The sequence below is a fragment of the Vidua macroura genome, chromosome 1 (genome assembly GCF_024509145.1).
Source record: "Vidua macroura isolate BioBank_ID:100142 chromosome 1, ASM2450914v1, whole genome shotgun sequence".
NCBI classification, from domain to species: Eukaryota; Metazoa; Chordata; class Aves; order Passeriformes; family Viduidae; genus Vidua; species Vidua macroura.
The window spans coordinates 53,002,297-53,017,933 of record NC_071571.1 but is presented as its reverse complement, the minus strand read 5'-3'; the positions used below and the strand labels follow the sequence as shown (position 1 = coordinate 53,017,933).

Below are 15,637 nucleotides of genomic sequence, written 5' to 3'. Positions count from 1 at the left end.
GACTGCCAAAATATATTGAGAGCAATAGCTGTACCTGTGAAATACCACACAGCTACTCAAGTACATCAGAGCTACAAAGCATGACTATTTAAAAGTGCTTAAAAAGGAAAACACAGCACTTACACTAATACCAATATTTGCAGGGCTGTCACTCTCAGAGTTTGTCAGGCTCATGGTTTCTTAACACACCAGCTGTGTGCCCCATCTTCTACAGGAGTGAAAACCCCCACAGCCCGTTTTCAAAGCTGTAAATGTGTCATTTTTGCCACAGAGGTATTTCACAGATTTCACAGAATATTCTGAGTTGGATGAGACCCACGAGGCTCATCAAATCTGACTTTTTAAGTGAATGGCCCATACAGGGGCCTGACATCGATAATGTTTTTGAGCTTTGCCTAAAAATGGGTGCCCCATCTCAAGAAACTGCTGTAGGGACTTGTTCCTTTGCCTCATTGCAAACTGAAGGTGGAAGCTGCTGTTAATCCAGGACCCAGAAGCACTCTTTGAGGGCTATAAATACAAGCCCAGTATTTTCTGACACTTTGGAGAGGTGGGGGATTTTTTTTTAGAATAACAAAGGAGCTTTTCTCAGTTAACATATAGCCATACCACAAATACAAAAATGTTCTGCAGTTGCATCTCCATTTTTCCTGCTGCAGTTCTTGATTTTCTTCCACTCGTTTTCTTCTTTTTACATTACTCCTTTAGTTCTCTCTCCTTTGTGCCCTATTTGCTTCCCTTTTCTGCACAACTTCTGTCCATCTCATTTGCTACTCTGCTCTTCTGCCTCCAGAACAACCATTCCTGACTGTTTTCTTGCACACACAAGTGAAGCAGCGAAGGGAAAATCAGAGCATTTCTGATGAGAGTACTTCCTTGGTACCAGTAAAAAAAAAAAAATTAGCCAGAGAATGTCAAATCTTTCAACACATGAAAAAAACCCACCTTTTGAATACCCAAAAGTTAAAGCCAAACATTTGGATTGAACAGTACCACATTTCTCTTTACTTTATGATGATTTTAGTGTAGGAACATTTCACTGTCCATCATACCCATGGGCAAAAGGACCCAAGTGACTTAAGTCACAAACCTATCCTAGAGTTTCTTCTTCTGAAAACAGATTACTGGACACACAAACACACACTGTTCCTGCTGGTCAGATAAAATATTACCAGCACTAGACAATAACAGGCCAAAAAGTTCCTTGTAGTTACCCTTCTGAACAAGAAAAAAAATATTTTACACTTTAAATTAAGCTCCAATGAATATATATTATAGAAACTGCAAAATGCACATATTCACGAAAAAAAAATTACTTAAAAATGTGAGTATATGTTCACATTTGGGTGTGTGTGACACATAAATGAGAATATACAATTCAGGTAGCAAATACAGTTCTTACCTTATTGCACTTGCAGATAAGTGGCCGTAAGAACCACTTGCTGACGAACTGCTACGAGAATTATTGAGAATTGTGACCAAGGAGTTTGGAGATGTCCGTATCATGGTCTGAAGGTCAAAGCTGTGGTCAGACAGGGGGGATATGGACAACGTGCGCTTTCGGCTTGGTCTAGCTGACAACCTCGGACTCGGAAACCTGGTACCTGTTATGTAAACACAAACAATTATCCACCAGGGTACTTCATCAGATTTATTTGTTATCAGTCATGGGTAGAGGGAGACACCAGCACACTGTGACAAGCCCACTCTTTTCATTTGTGATCTACTAGCCACGATTGAGGAAAATTAGGAAGAAAAATCTTTCTTCTTATGGCTTACCTCAGGGGAGCTCTGTTTATTAATGTGCAAGCAAAATGATAAATGGCTAAACAAAAGGAAAAGACTTTTATGAGTTATCCCTCTCATTTCTGGTGATTTATGAATGTGATGGCTTCTTAGACATTCACATCATTAATTCAACCATAAGCAATGAGGCAGTAGTTCAGATCTGGGATACCAGCAAGCCCAAACCACAACAGTTTAATACATACAGCCAAACCTACACATGTCAAATACAGTATAGAAATGAAGAGGCAGCTTTCCCTTTGTTGACCGTAATTCTACCAGGTGAATATTTGATGTAAAACTAAAAATCAGGACTGAAACAAACACTAAAAGGGCCAGGTCTATCAGCAGAATTCAGATTGACATTCAGAGCATTAAAATGAGAAACAGTAGACTTTATTTGAATTTGTCCAAGATCCTACGATATTCTTTTGATGGGGTGTATAGGGGCCTACAACTGCTAAATTTCTTTAAAACAGGAGATTAGATTTTCAAAGCAGTGAAGGTAAACATACAGATACCACTTAAATAAATACACATTATGTTTCTAAATTTTATGTCCTGTTCTGAAAATCTCTACCTCTTCTGATCTATTTTACCATCCCAACTCTCTGCAGTCCTGACAGAAGATTTATCACCTTAAATTTATTCCCTTTATTTAATTATTTTCTATCTTCATTGAGAGTAAGGAGAGAATTAGCTTCTCCACGGCACACTGAACAATTTCCTTTAACAATACTGCTGCTTCTACCTTTTTAATCCCTTTAACCTGTAGTAAAGGACTGAATCCTAATGATCCTGACAGCCAGGGTCATGCAGATCTTGGGTTTGATGCAGCTTTACAGCTGCATCAAACTTTACAGCTACTTCTCCTAGAGTCCCTGACATTCTCTGTAACTCACTAATAATTCACAGTTGGCCACAAGCATCCAGTATAGGTCTGCCTTTCTTAACATCTTTGCATCCAGGATCTTTTTTTCGCAGGGTATTTAAAATTACATGTCTAACAATAACCAGGAGAACAGCCCAAATGTCTCTAATTAGACTAATCTCAAGATCAGAACTAGATTAGAATCTATTAGTATGCTTTCTTACACACCTGAATGGGTTCCCCTTCTTTCTGTGCATGCTAGCTAAGATTTTAATACAGTATCAGGGGCTGCCATTTTATTGCTGTTGTGACTGTGTGATCAGATCTCCATTTATAATCCTTATCCTCTTTGGCATCTCAGTAATAGACAGTTTTGTCCCTTCCTGCTCTGTCTCCAGAATAAGCCTTAGTCCATACAGCTCCAGTCTTTCAATGAATATTGAAGCTCTTGATTCATCATTTAAAATTTAGGTATAGCCATTTATTTATTTGTAAAACCTACCACATGCTATTTTTTTGTAATCTGTTTTATCTCCTTTTTAGGAGCTTGCTATTGTACTGTGTCTGATATTTTATTAGTGTTGTGCTTCATGTCTTTCAAAGACAGAGATCTTTTACTTGTGCTAAAATAAGAAACAACAATGATCAGCAGCTATAAGAAACTGCAATATATCTAACAAGGAAATACAACATACATGTCACGGTAAAACAAAAATAGTAGTAATTTGCACTTGCATCTTTAATCCACAATTCTTCTCTGCTGACTGTTCAGCTGGAATGAATTAAAACAATGCCTCTGAAGTTAGTACTTGTAATGTAATTTACCCCAGATGAGGATACAATTCAAGAGCTTTATCGTGGTTTTACAAGGGCATAGCTAAGTGCAGACCTTATATTTCCTGCAGTGTCCTGCACAATCTCAAAAACTGTACAGACTTCCCTCCTCCTCACTCTTTCTGGACTCAACCAGCCTCCTTTACCCCTTGCCTAAGTCATGCTATGGCTCTTGCATGTCTGCCCACTGCTTGCTACACTTTCACCTTGCCTGCCAGCTGCTGCCAGGGCATCCCTGTGTCCACACTGGATGCACCATATCTGTGGCCAGAGATGGAGAAAGACACTCCTGTCAGGGACAGCACCAGGGGTTGAGCCATGCATACAGTAGTCTCAGGCTTCCTCTCTTCCTCCAGGCAGCACCTGTTTCAGGCCCCATCTAGCTCTGGGAATTCATCAGCCCCCTCCATCTACCTGCGACAGGAACAATCTCCTAAGGGAGATTTTGCAGGATCCTGCAAAAAGGGAACATTTCTGCTTCAGCCAGGCAAGAGGTCTACCGAGTTTGACCACAGGAGACAGGGATTCAATTCAAGGGGGGCCACGACTTCTAAAACTGAAAATGCAATTGAATGGAATTACTGTTTTGCCCTATCTTTGTGGTTTAATTAGATCTCACATGCCTAAAAAGTCTTAAGCATGAGCCGGCCACTCATTACAGGACATTTGCTTAACCATTCATTTAGCATAACATGAATTTGTTAGTATGCTACCATAAAAAGGAATAGGTCACAATTTGTCCGTGCCTCTGAATACTAAACCAAACTTTCCAGCCTTGCCCAGCATTTGTTTTAAAAACAAACACTTCAATATTCATTTAGCAATTTGAGGTGTTCATCTGCTCACAGTGCTCTCCTACCAAAGTATTACATTTCCTACTCAATAATGCTTTAAAATCAGAAAATGAAGGAGCACTGATTCACTAAAAATCCATTTACCTCTGTGGAAGTGCTGATAAAAAAACATCAGCTTTGGCAAAGCACGCAAATGGAAGTTGACAGTGAAGATTTGCTTAAAAATGTCACCATTTTGGAGTAGACATTATAGAAATAAAAAGTCACTAGTAGATAGTAAAGACTCGAGTGTGCCAACAAAAAATCCGGCAGGTGTCAAAAGAAAAGATCTTATTCTGACATAGAAATCAATTCTAAAATAACAGATATCTATCTCCATCATAAATTTCAAAAATGGAATATGCCATCCAGCAAATTTGTCCATGAATTTGATTTCTGAGTTGAAGTTTTTAGCATTGCTTAATCATTTATAAGGCAATCTTCAGACATGTATCATTTATTCCATCCCTTTAAATCAAACTTCATCAAACCTTTTTTATTCCCTTCCTTTAAATCAAACTTCGTTGAACATGTCTCAGGCACTAGTTTTTATTGAAGGCTATGAACATGGGACATTTAGAGGGGGTGGGTTTAAAGTCAAACCTTTTTTCTTTCTTTCTTTTCCTTCTGCCTTCTGTTTACAGATGTGTAAAAACTTTGTTTTCACTTTATAAAAGTTTTATCATAAATTTTGTCTTGTTTTCAAAATTATAAATCTGTCATCAGGATGAGAGAAGGAATGGCTTTGATACTCCACCCTCATTCTCCACCTGTGCTTTGACAAACAGAAACCAAACCCAGTCCAAAGCTTCTCACTCTGGCTTAACTCTCCAGACTGCTGTTTGGGTCTGGCTGAGATGACCATTTGTTCACGGCTGTTCATTTTTTCCCACTGCAGCCCTCACAGTGCTGTGCTTTGCACTGGTGGCTGGAAAGAAGTTTTGGCTGCTGCTGAGCAGTGCTGGCACAGCACTGTCTTCCAACATTTTCCCCATTAGTAGGTCGGAAGTCAGCAAGATTCTGGGAGGGGACACAACCAGGCCTGCTGACCCAAACTGACCAAAGGGATATTCCACACCATATGATGTCAGCTCAGACATAATGGCTAAGAAAAGGAGCGGGTGAGGGAACATTCATTAATTACAACGTTTGCCTTCCAGAGCAACCCCTCCATGTGCTGGAACCCTGCTTCCCAGGAAGTGGATGGACATTGCTTGCTGATGGGAAGTAGAGAATAAAATTTTTTGTTTTCTCTTTGCTTCTGTACATGCAATCTTTCACTTTTGCCTGAGTAAACTGCCTTATCTCAACCTATGAGTTGTTTTCCGTCTATTTTCCTCTCCAACGTCCAGCTGAGAAGAGGAACTGATAGAGCAGTTTGGTGGGCACCTGACATCCAGCCAAGGTCAACACACCACACCTGCCCAAACTCTTTAGGTCAGCTGGATCAGAGTCTCTAATGCCAAAAGGAGCAGGTCATTATCAAATACCTTTGAAAAAGAGAAACCTCCTGTTCTGTGTGAGGATAGACAAAAGTAAATCTGAGTGAGGTTATTAATACTTTGGAATCTTGAAACCTCAGGGAACATGCTCGTGTTCCACTGAACCTCATTTAGGAGAGTAGAACATATTCTCCAAGTGAAAAATGCACCTATCAACCCAAAAGACAATGATTTTTAAAATTGTTATAGTGCTTAAAGACAGTTTTGGCATTCAACATCTTTACAGCCCCAACAAGTCATTTCAGTTGTTGCTACTGTGGTGCTGTCAATAACTTATACATCTGCTCCACTCCTATTTTGATGCTATACTTAAAGGTAACAAATCTGACATTTTTAGAACAAGCAATAAGATGGCAAGGCTTGCTCAGGGTCTCTGGCCACCAAAACTGTAGAAAAGCTTTTTAGCAGCAGAGAAAATTTTGGTCCAGTTTTCATGCCACTCAGGACAGAAGGAAAAATAATTACAATTAAGCACACATAGTCTTGGTTTTATTCTTCTGCAATGTATTAGACAGTTAATGGACAGTGAAGTTCAGAGCTTCAAGAAGTCTACTGCTCCTTGGGTAAGATTTAGCCTCTGATTAACAGTTCTCCCACTCCTATAATCCCCATTTGAAATCAGTTTTCCAGCACCAGAGCAAAACAGAAAACCCCAAACTGCATATACTGTGTGTAACACACTTTGGAACTCAGTGTATGCTGGTGTTGGAATTATTATTTGCACTACAGGAGGGGGTAGAGATTCCAAATTTCTGTGCTAGATGCTGTATAAGCACACAATTAGAAGACAGACTTGCTTTACAAGAGAAGAACAATGTCTTGCTTGTACCTATTTGGCTGTTGTGTGGGATAAATGAGCAGCAGCCTTTCAGTCAGTTGAGTCAACTTGCTCAGAATTTGATAGCAGATAATGAGGGAAACTACTCATGTGTCTTCTGCTTCCTTTGACAAGACTGGGCAAAGGCGAAAGACTACTTTTAAGATCACCATACAAATCTTTAAGAAGAAAGATCCAAACAAATGACATTATAAAAATCCCCAATAACAATGCCCATGTATGCATTTAATAACAAAGTACAGTGATCAGTGGGAAGCAAAGTCTTAATAACAACTTCCTGCTAATTGTTTTGTTCTCGTTTCTAATCTAAAAATCTGACAAAGAAGAAAGGGGTTTTCTTTTGCATGATGAATGATAGGACATTCAGCTTCCTACTTAATGACAATTAATTTACTGTATACCCATGCAAGTTAAGATACTTTTAATTAGTTTTTACAAAGTAAAAGGGTAGCTTCATACTCTATTTAGATAAAAGCAGCTAATGCCTGACTAAACACATTCTCATCAAATACAGAAGGTGAGATGAGCGACCTTACTAGGATTCACTCTTATTTTAATTCTCTATTTACTGTTTAAAAATAACCCATTTGCATAATAGTGCAGTTTTTGTCTCTAACTCTGAAAAAAATGCATAACTGAAAAGTTGCCGGTATAATTAATCTTAAATGTGTGATCTTAATTTTTAAAAACAACACAAAACAAATTAAAGTGTGCATTTCAAATGTATCCTAGCTAGAGCTGGTGAACACAAATATCCTTATTAAAGATGGTGTTTAGGTACCTTTTATGAATGGGATGAAATTATAGGCAAAGGTCAAAACATTTCCTGTTAAGTACGAAGTGATAACATTCTTGGGATGCAAAAGATGCAATTCTATGTAGATTACAACACATACAATCTCTATTAACACAGGAAGATCCTTCCACAAATGCCATTATTTGTATGAATACTGCAAAGTCTTCTGGTTTTCTCAAGTTTTCTGGCATATATATGGGTATCTACCTTTCTAAAGGCTGAATAAACCCATTAGATCAATCCTGTATCCAAGAATGCAGTTTGGTACTGCTACTTACATGCATTCAGACACACTCTCTCACAGTAGGAACCAAACCCCTTGAAAATTTAAAATATCCCTGCTCATTGCATGTGAAGTTTGAGTAGATAACCTTTAAAGTTCCCTTACAACCCAAATTATTCCAGGATTCTATGATCCTTTTCAAGGAAGACGTGCCCATTCATGCAAGCTGGGGATTTGTCCTTGCACCTGGAACACAGCAGCAAATTTACATTACCTGAACCATGTGTAATAGCGTTTCCATTCTGCAAAGTATTATTAATAGGCATTCAGTGCTTTAGCAGTGTGCCTCATCTCTCCCTATCTCTCTCAAAATCCAAATCAGGAAGTATCATATTCTTAAGCTTTCAAGTACCTAAGTCTGCACATTACTTTCTGGTTTTAGTCCAGACTACTTGCATGAGTTTATTGTGTTTCTGCAGTGTGCTCAAGGTATGTTACTGTAAATTCATTATGCATACTACTGGTGCAGTGAGACAGATAATAGAAAATTAATTTTAAAAATCCTTCATTAGCAAGGAAACAGAATGAAAAAAATCTTTCCTGTACAGTTTCACAACTATCTGTCTTGTCTGACTCTTACAAAAATTATTGGTCAGTCAACTACTTCACACTCCAAAACATGTGTTCAGCAGGGCTAGCTATATATAGTCCTATATTCCTATGCATTCCAGAGGTAAACCTCCCAACACTCATGCTCCTTGAGATCACCAACTATGGTGTTCAGCCAACAGCAGGAAGAAGAAATCACATGTAAACAAAAAGTTTAAAATTCTACAGGAAAATATGGTTGTCTAACACTATTGTATTGGTCTGTACTACCAAGCAAAAGTTAATATCACCACCTTTTCTTGCCACCATATTTTATTGCCCTCATCAGAAGGAACAGAGCACATCCTGAAAAGCGTGTAAGCATCTATGACTTGAGGGGAATGCTCTGCAAATCCCTTCTGGTTGATCAAAAGAAGCAGTAGCAAGCAGTTTGCAATGGGGTCCTCTCTTTTCCTCCTTTGACACAGAAACGGAGACAGATTAGAGGACTGAAAGATACTGAGTGGATAAAGAAGGCTCTTAATATTATGGAAATGTTATGGAAAACTAAGTCAGGATCTTTGAGAATTCAGCAAACTGCTTCACTTTACCAGTGGTCGCTGGTCTATTGGTCTATGATACACAACTTGTAAGTGCAGCTAGCACTCTCTGAAAGGTGCAGGGCATATTCTCCTAACAGAAAAACAGATGTAAACTTTCTATTAACAGAGAGCTCATCAGGGAAATACTCAGCCTAACTATGAAAGTGAATTACTGATTGCAAATAGAAAAGGACAATTTCAAAAGCACTCAAGCCCTGCTAGAAATAAAATTTATAACCTGTTTTCAGGAGCAGTCCTGCTCCTCTCCCTACTTTCTTTCAAAGTTTTCTTTTAAGCTTGACATAACCCTTGTGCATTTGGCAATCAATTCTGTGGCCCTCCAGCCTCATGACGAGGCTTTATGTTGACTCCCACTTCTCTATCAGCACAGAAGCCTTTTGGCTCAGACTACGAACAACCCACACGGCTCCCTTTGTAGGACCGTCTATATTTCTAGAAAATATCACTCACTATCCATGGCATGAAGATATTCCATATGAAGAGCCCCGGCTCCTGCAGTGGCAGCTGAAGGAATGATGTCTGCATACGGGCTGCGCTGGCCTGCCAAAAGAGCCATCTGATGATAATAATCAGCTGGACTGATGCCAGCATGTGGTGCTAAAAAAAAAACAACATAAAAGTACTGTTAATGACGTAAGATAAAAAAGAAGGAAAGTTTTATCACATTGCCGGTTTCTCTGGCCATTAAAACAGCTTGTTTATTTTTTAATGTAATGCAATGTCTGCACTATGCCACCACTGGTCAATATATTTCAACCAATGGTACTGTAAAGACACCATTCAAAAAAAACCAGCAAGACTTAAAATATTAATGAGCTTGGTGATCTCATGTTTTTGTATTTATTATTAAGTGACTCAAAAAGTGACAGGCTGACAGCAATGGAAACTAGTATGATTTATTTAGTGACATAAAAAAGGAGGAAAACCTTCCTAGCATTTTATTCACATTTACCTCATCCTGGCTCAGAGGAATCCATCTCTAAGGTAACAGGGTGAACTTCCATAAGCATTCAGGTATCTGGAGTCTCTACTTAGGAGACTAGAAGATTCTCCCTCACCATGTCTCTCTGTGTCTGTGCTTAGTAGCAAACAGGGATAAAGCATGATTCCAGGACAAATAATAGCTGTCCATGAACAACACAGGGTCAGTTTTTTAGGAGGACAGAAGTGAAATCAATAAATGTGACCATTCCATCTTTCAAAGTTCATGTATAAATATACTTGACATACAAGCCTATTTGCAGAGTCAAAACCACAGACTGAATAGACTCTACATCCCATCAGTGAGGTTATCGTGATGCAGTCCTCTGATAATGACTTGCATTAGCTGTTCTCTCGTGTAAAAATAACATGAGAGCTTCCTGTTTCCCTCCAATTTTCAAGCAGGTCATCAACTAATGGGAAACCCTGGACAAATACAAAAACTGATATCACTTAAAGATCATCTCCTCTCAGCAGGCTTCAGATGCTACTGAACGTAGAGGGTCATTTCACGAACTTGTGTAAGACATACTCATAAAATAAGCTGGGCTCCCCCTCCTTGATCCTGACCCTGACCTGCCATGAAACTTGAGGTGAACAGCCCTTCTCTCTGGTCTCTCCCTGTCCCACTTGCAAAAGAGTTTACACTGGTCACCACAAGATGATATGCAAGCTTGCCTAAAACACTTAGGGTTCCTTAGGTTAATGAGCTGCACCCCAAGCTGGTACACCAGATTATTTTTATATTCTTTCATATCATTCAATGAGATTTTTCTTTAATCTCAGCAGCTGAATCTTGAATGAAAACAAAATGTGGGGCTGAAATTCTTTGAATACTGTTACCTACACAGAGCTAAAGATAATTTTTATTTTCATTAGAAAATATGATCCTAAATGCGAACCTTAGAAACAAAGAATCAAGATTTACACTTTTAATTAATGTTCTTTTGAACATAAACAAAGCATTGGAATTTGGAGAAAAGTTAATTCAGCAACAGATTGCTGAAGTGTATAGTCTGCCTTTATTACTACCAAATAAAATGAAAGAATGTGCTTTTGATGTTAAAATGTTAAACATAACATATAAGAAAGGGTTGTGAAAAACAGATGTATGTCAAACAGGAATACAAATGGCATGAATAATGAGCTGAGATAAATTAAAAGTTGCTGGTATTTTTTCCAAATTACAAATTGATTTCACAATTAAATACAATCTTTCCACTTTCTGTGAAATGGTAAAGAAATTATTCAGACCAAATTTTAAAAGATGGGTAACTCACACTGAATCACTGATTTTCAACTTTTACAGTACTAGGCAGCCATGGTATATTTCCAGACAGACTGAAAATACTTTCTGTGTTTTCTGACATAAGTGTCTGGGTTAACTAACAGTAACATTGGCTGCAAACTTTAAAATTAACTGCTGCAAAAAACATAGTGAACACATAATTACTAAATGTTTCATATGCCAAGAAATGTTCTGGTGCTCTTAAAACATTATGCCTTACTACCTCCCTCAAACATAAAAAATTAGCCTACTAAATGATGTATTGCATGAAGGGCAAATGCAAATGACGGGTAAATGGGAAGACCCTCAGTCCTGAATTTTTTCCTGTTTATTCCCAGGTAGCTCCACTTTGTTCCCCTTTTTTGATAAGCAGAGGCATTTACTTCTGCACCATAGGCAGAGCTGAGCTTCACTTGAGCACTTTCCTCGACACACACCAACAACTCCATCCTTACCCCTGCTCCAAATCCTCGGAGAAGTCCTCAGCCACCCCTAACCCACCAAATCTGCTGGCTAAGGAGAAGCAACAAGAGTTATGTTCCAGATTGTTTTGGCTCCTGGCCATCCCCAGATCTGTGAGCTGACAGACTGAGCCCAATAGTACACTGATCTAATTATCTAACTGTCCTAAACCAATTAGGCAGCAAGAGAAATCTCACGATGGCTTTCAGAAAAGCAATAGCAACTTCCAAGTTTTCAGAGTTCAAATACTGTATCACTTAAGCCATGGTGCCCTTTACATTATTAGTAGGTTATGTGCATGTACCCCTTTAAAGCACAGGAGTGTTTCATTTGCATTCTAGAAGTGCTCAAGCCATGATTCAGATTCTCTGATCCCAGGAACCCATATCTGAAAAAAGGCATTTTATTGTATACCTGATTGATCATACAACTGACTATGGATTCCAGGGAACAAACTTGCAGCTTTTCAACAGCATGCCGTTTGATTGAGGTATCTTCAATGCCTCAATCAAGTTACTGTATTTTCATTGGATGCTGCGCAACACCAGGGCTGTGGCAACTGATCAAAGATGAGCTGTGAGCCTACAGGAAGTGTGAAGTGACATGTATTTGTTTAAAACCTGAAGAGAGATGCTTAAGCTAGTAAATTTAGCATGTACTTCTGACAGATTAAGGCTGTGTTTACAGCCAGCAATCAAAACTCAGGGGATGAGCATTAAGACAGAGTGTACTCAGCTGTACTGTCCATACCCGAGTGTCTCATGCCATCTGAAAGACTGGTAGTATCCAAGCTACATAGGCTGGCGGGAGATAACTGTCTTTCTGAGGTGGCAGGTGGAGTTGAGGCAGGGTATTTCACAGACTTGAAGTGACACCAAACACCTGCACTGCAGACAGATGAACCTTAGCACCATCATAATTATGACAGAGCTCCAGACTCAACTGCTAACATGCCAAGTGTCCATTTGTTGGGGAACTGAATAGCTCCTTGAGGCTTCACTACCTACAACTCACTGGACTACAATGGCAGAACAACACAGAAAGATCACGTATTTCTATACTATACACATCTACACTTAGGCGGCAGAATCTGAAACCAAATTCTACCCTGTGACATCTCTGGATGTTTCTGGAGAATCAGTTGGGTGCTGGGTCAGAGAACACTCTGCGCCTACATCTTTTCAAGTGAGTCCAGTGTGGTACACCTGAGACCAACCCTCTATACAGCTTAATGTCCTAGGTGGTGATAGGTGGTTTTCTTCAGACCTTTCTTTATGTGGCACTGGAACATACCTTAAGCATAAATGAAATTCTGCAGGAATGGGACCTGAAGAGTATTGAAGACAGCAAGGTATTCTGCACATAAGCTTCTGTGAAAAAGCCCAGATGTACACCACAAGAGTTTTCCCAATATATGTCATTACATTATAGCTCTGTTGTTTTTGTCCTACAATCTAAAGCTCCAAAGCTCCTAAAGTCAAAACTTGCCTTTCTGACCATTCAAATTTTTTTCTTAAAATGTGTATTTTTTTTTTTTAAATACTTCTGCTAAAACAAAAAGGGTAGAATCAGGAAGAAGTCATGCAACATCCAAAGCGCTGCTAGGAAAGCCCTATATGCATGCCATATGCCTTGACTGACAATAGGTCATTAAAATTTATTCTCCTAAGAATATGTGCCCATAACTAATGGATTAACTGTAAAGGTATATATTCTTATAAACGAGGATTAATTAGTTATTCGTTTGGATCGGGTGCACTGCTCATTTTTCAAATTCAGCTAAAGGCAGTTTAACTCTGGTAAGTTTCTGAATTCACTGAGAAGATCTTTCCTATAGTTAAAGTACCAGTTTAATTACCCTTCTCTGCATAGTTGATTCTGACTATGTTATATTTTAGCTCCCTTAAGTAAATGGTACAATTTTGAAATGTCAAACTGCTTATGCTTGCCCACTATTGAAAACCATACTATTAACAAGACAGCCTTTTTTTGCAACTCTGTTGATGGCTCACTTTGGCAAAATTCCCACTGAAATGAATAAGAAACATGCTAGTAATGGTAAGAGTGATCACAGCAGTTCACTTCAGCCCAAATAGTCTGGAAAGTAAAAGCCATGGTCACAGCAAGACCTAAAGCACTGAATTTCAAGTATACTGCCCACCATTTACATTAAAAGAGACAATCTTGACCATTAGTGACTTCTACATAAGCATCTTTTCTTTTGGCCATATTGTTGGATAGGATAAACTGAAGTATTTCTACCTAACTTCAACAGAAGTATTGACTAAATGTAACTAGTCAGTGAATGCTTTATATGATTGAAAAATACTGTTTTAATTAACAAGCCTTTTGTACATGAAGAGCTCCATGGTTATACACTGATGTGCATTCATAAAGAATCTGACTCAATTCAGTGCAGGTATAATGGATTTTTTGGGAGATCAGAATTACACCCCATGTCAGCCCCACAACCAAAAGATATCAAAAGACACACACCACCCTTCCAGCATAAATTTTGAATGAGGCAGCTTTTTTTTTTTTTCTTCTCCCTGAAGTTTCAACATTTGTGAGATGTACAAATGAGCCATCATCGGCTGATGAAGTATTGAAACATTTATGACATAATGAATATGTCTGACAAACCTGGTGAAGCTGCTTTGAACAAGGGGGAAAAATGTTGACAAGATTAATATAACTTAAGTTGCTACAATGACAGAAAACAGGAAGCCTGTCTTAACCCACCGTCTGTTGGGCTGAGTCCGCGGGCTGCCGAGATCATGGAGAGGGATGGGCTGCTGTGCAGGGACCTGATGTAGTCCATGTAGGGGTTAATGTATGGGTGAGGGGTGCTGAAAGGAGACTCTGATGTTGCAGCAGGATTTCGGTGCGGGGAAATTCTAAGGAATGGCAGCTCTGAGTATGTTGGGCTACTAGATAAGGCAGAAGGCCTGGAAGAAACAAAAGGAAGAAAAACAAAACCAGCCAGGTTATCTACACAATAAAGAAATATACTTGTTTCTTGAAGAACACAACTGGGTTGCACATGTACTGAAGTCAACTGCCTGGAAAGAAAAAGGATGGGAAATTAATTCTTCTCTGTCCCCACTATTAGCAACATTTCTCTGACCAATTTTAACATGACTTTATATTTGGTTTAATCTTTACACCCCTCAATACCCTTTCCCCAAGGAATTAAGGAGAAAATCACTTCAATTAGTGCAAAATATGCACACTGTATTACACAGTAGTTCTTACTGCAACTTGGAATACATACTGAGATTCAGAATCATTTACATCTTCAAAACTATGTGGCTAATGAAAAAGGAGCTTTGAGTGCCACACTGCACCCATGCCCTTCATTTTCCAGCTTACTCCTTCTGAAAGTGCAAGATGGCATGTTTATACAGAAACCGCTTCAGGAGTCCCAAACTTTGCAAGCCATTAAGACAGATGGGTTCTTTGGAGCATTCTTTTTGTTGCTGTCCCTCCCCATGAAAAAGGCACAAAACTTGGTGGCAGAGTAAGAAAAATTATTGCATACGTGTATTTTTAGTATGGCACCAGTGACCAATGTTTTTTAACAAGACCCCATTAATTAACTACATCATTTTTGTGAAGGGAAAGCTTGGTGCCCTCTCATGCTATGTGTGATGAACCAAGGCTGAAAGCTGACAAAAGACAAATAACCTGCCATAACCCTCCCCATCATCCCACCCTGTTGATACGACAGTGTCTGGGCTCTGCTTGGAGACTTTTCTCTCACAGCATCCCATCTCCAAAGGCACTGGAAAAATTTCAAATTTCATCACAAGGGGCTGGAGTGCCTGCCCTTGCCAACCTGCTCTTTGGCAAAAGACAATGATTAAGCCTGTCATGCATTTGCTGTAGTCCAAATGGCTGACTCGAACTAAATGCCTTTTTGTCCCTGTTTTTCCAATTAATTTAGCATATATACAGCACAGACACAGGCAGCAGCTGTGAGATCAGTGAGGACAGACTGTTCCTTTGATGCT

General features: G+C 39.0%; 1 protein-coding gene across 3 annotated transcripts in view; it reads right to left on the bottom strand.

The window, feature by feature from the left end:
• Nucleotides 1–15,637, bottom strand: part of GLI3 (GLI family zinc finger 3) — a 202,698-nt gene that overhangs the window by 53,477 nt on the left and 133,584 nt on the right. Inside the window, exons 5-7 of one of the 3 annotated variants that reach the window (XM_053986985.1) lie at nt 14,367–14,572; nt 9,344–9,490; nt 1,403–1,604 (exon numbers count right to left, since the gene is read on the bottom strand). In XM_053986985.1, coding sequence (XP_053842960.1) covers nt 1,403–1,604; nt 9,344–9,490; nt 14,367–14,572 — 555 coding nt within the window. Of the gene's footprint in view, nt 1–1,402; nt 1,605–9,343; nt 9,491–9,845; nt 9,931–14,366; nt 14,573–15,637 lie in introns of those variants that run through there. The other 2 variants (XM_053986982.1, XM_053986983.1) reach the window with 2 other exon arrangements.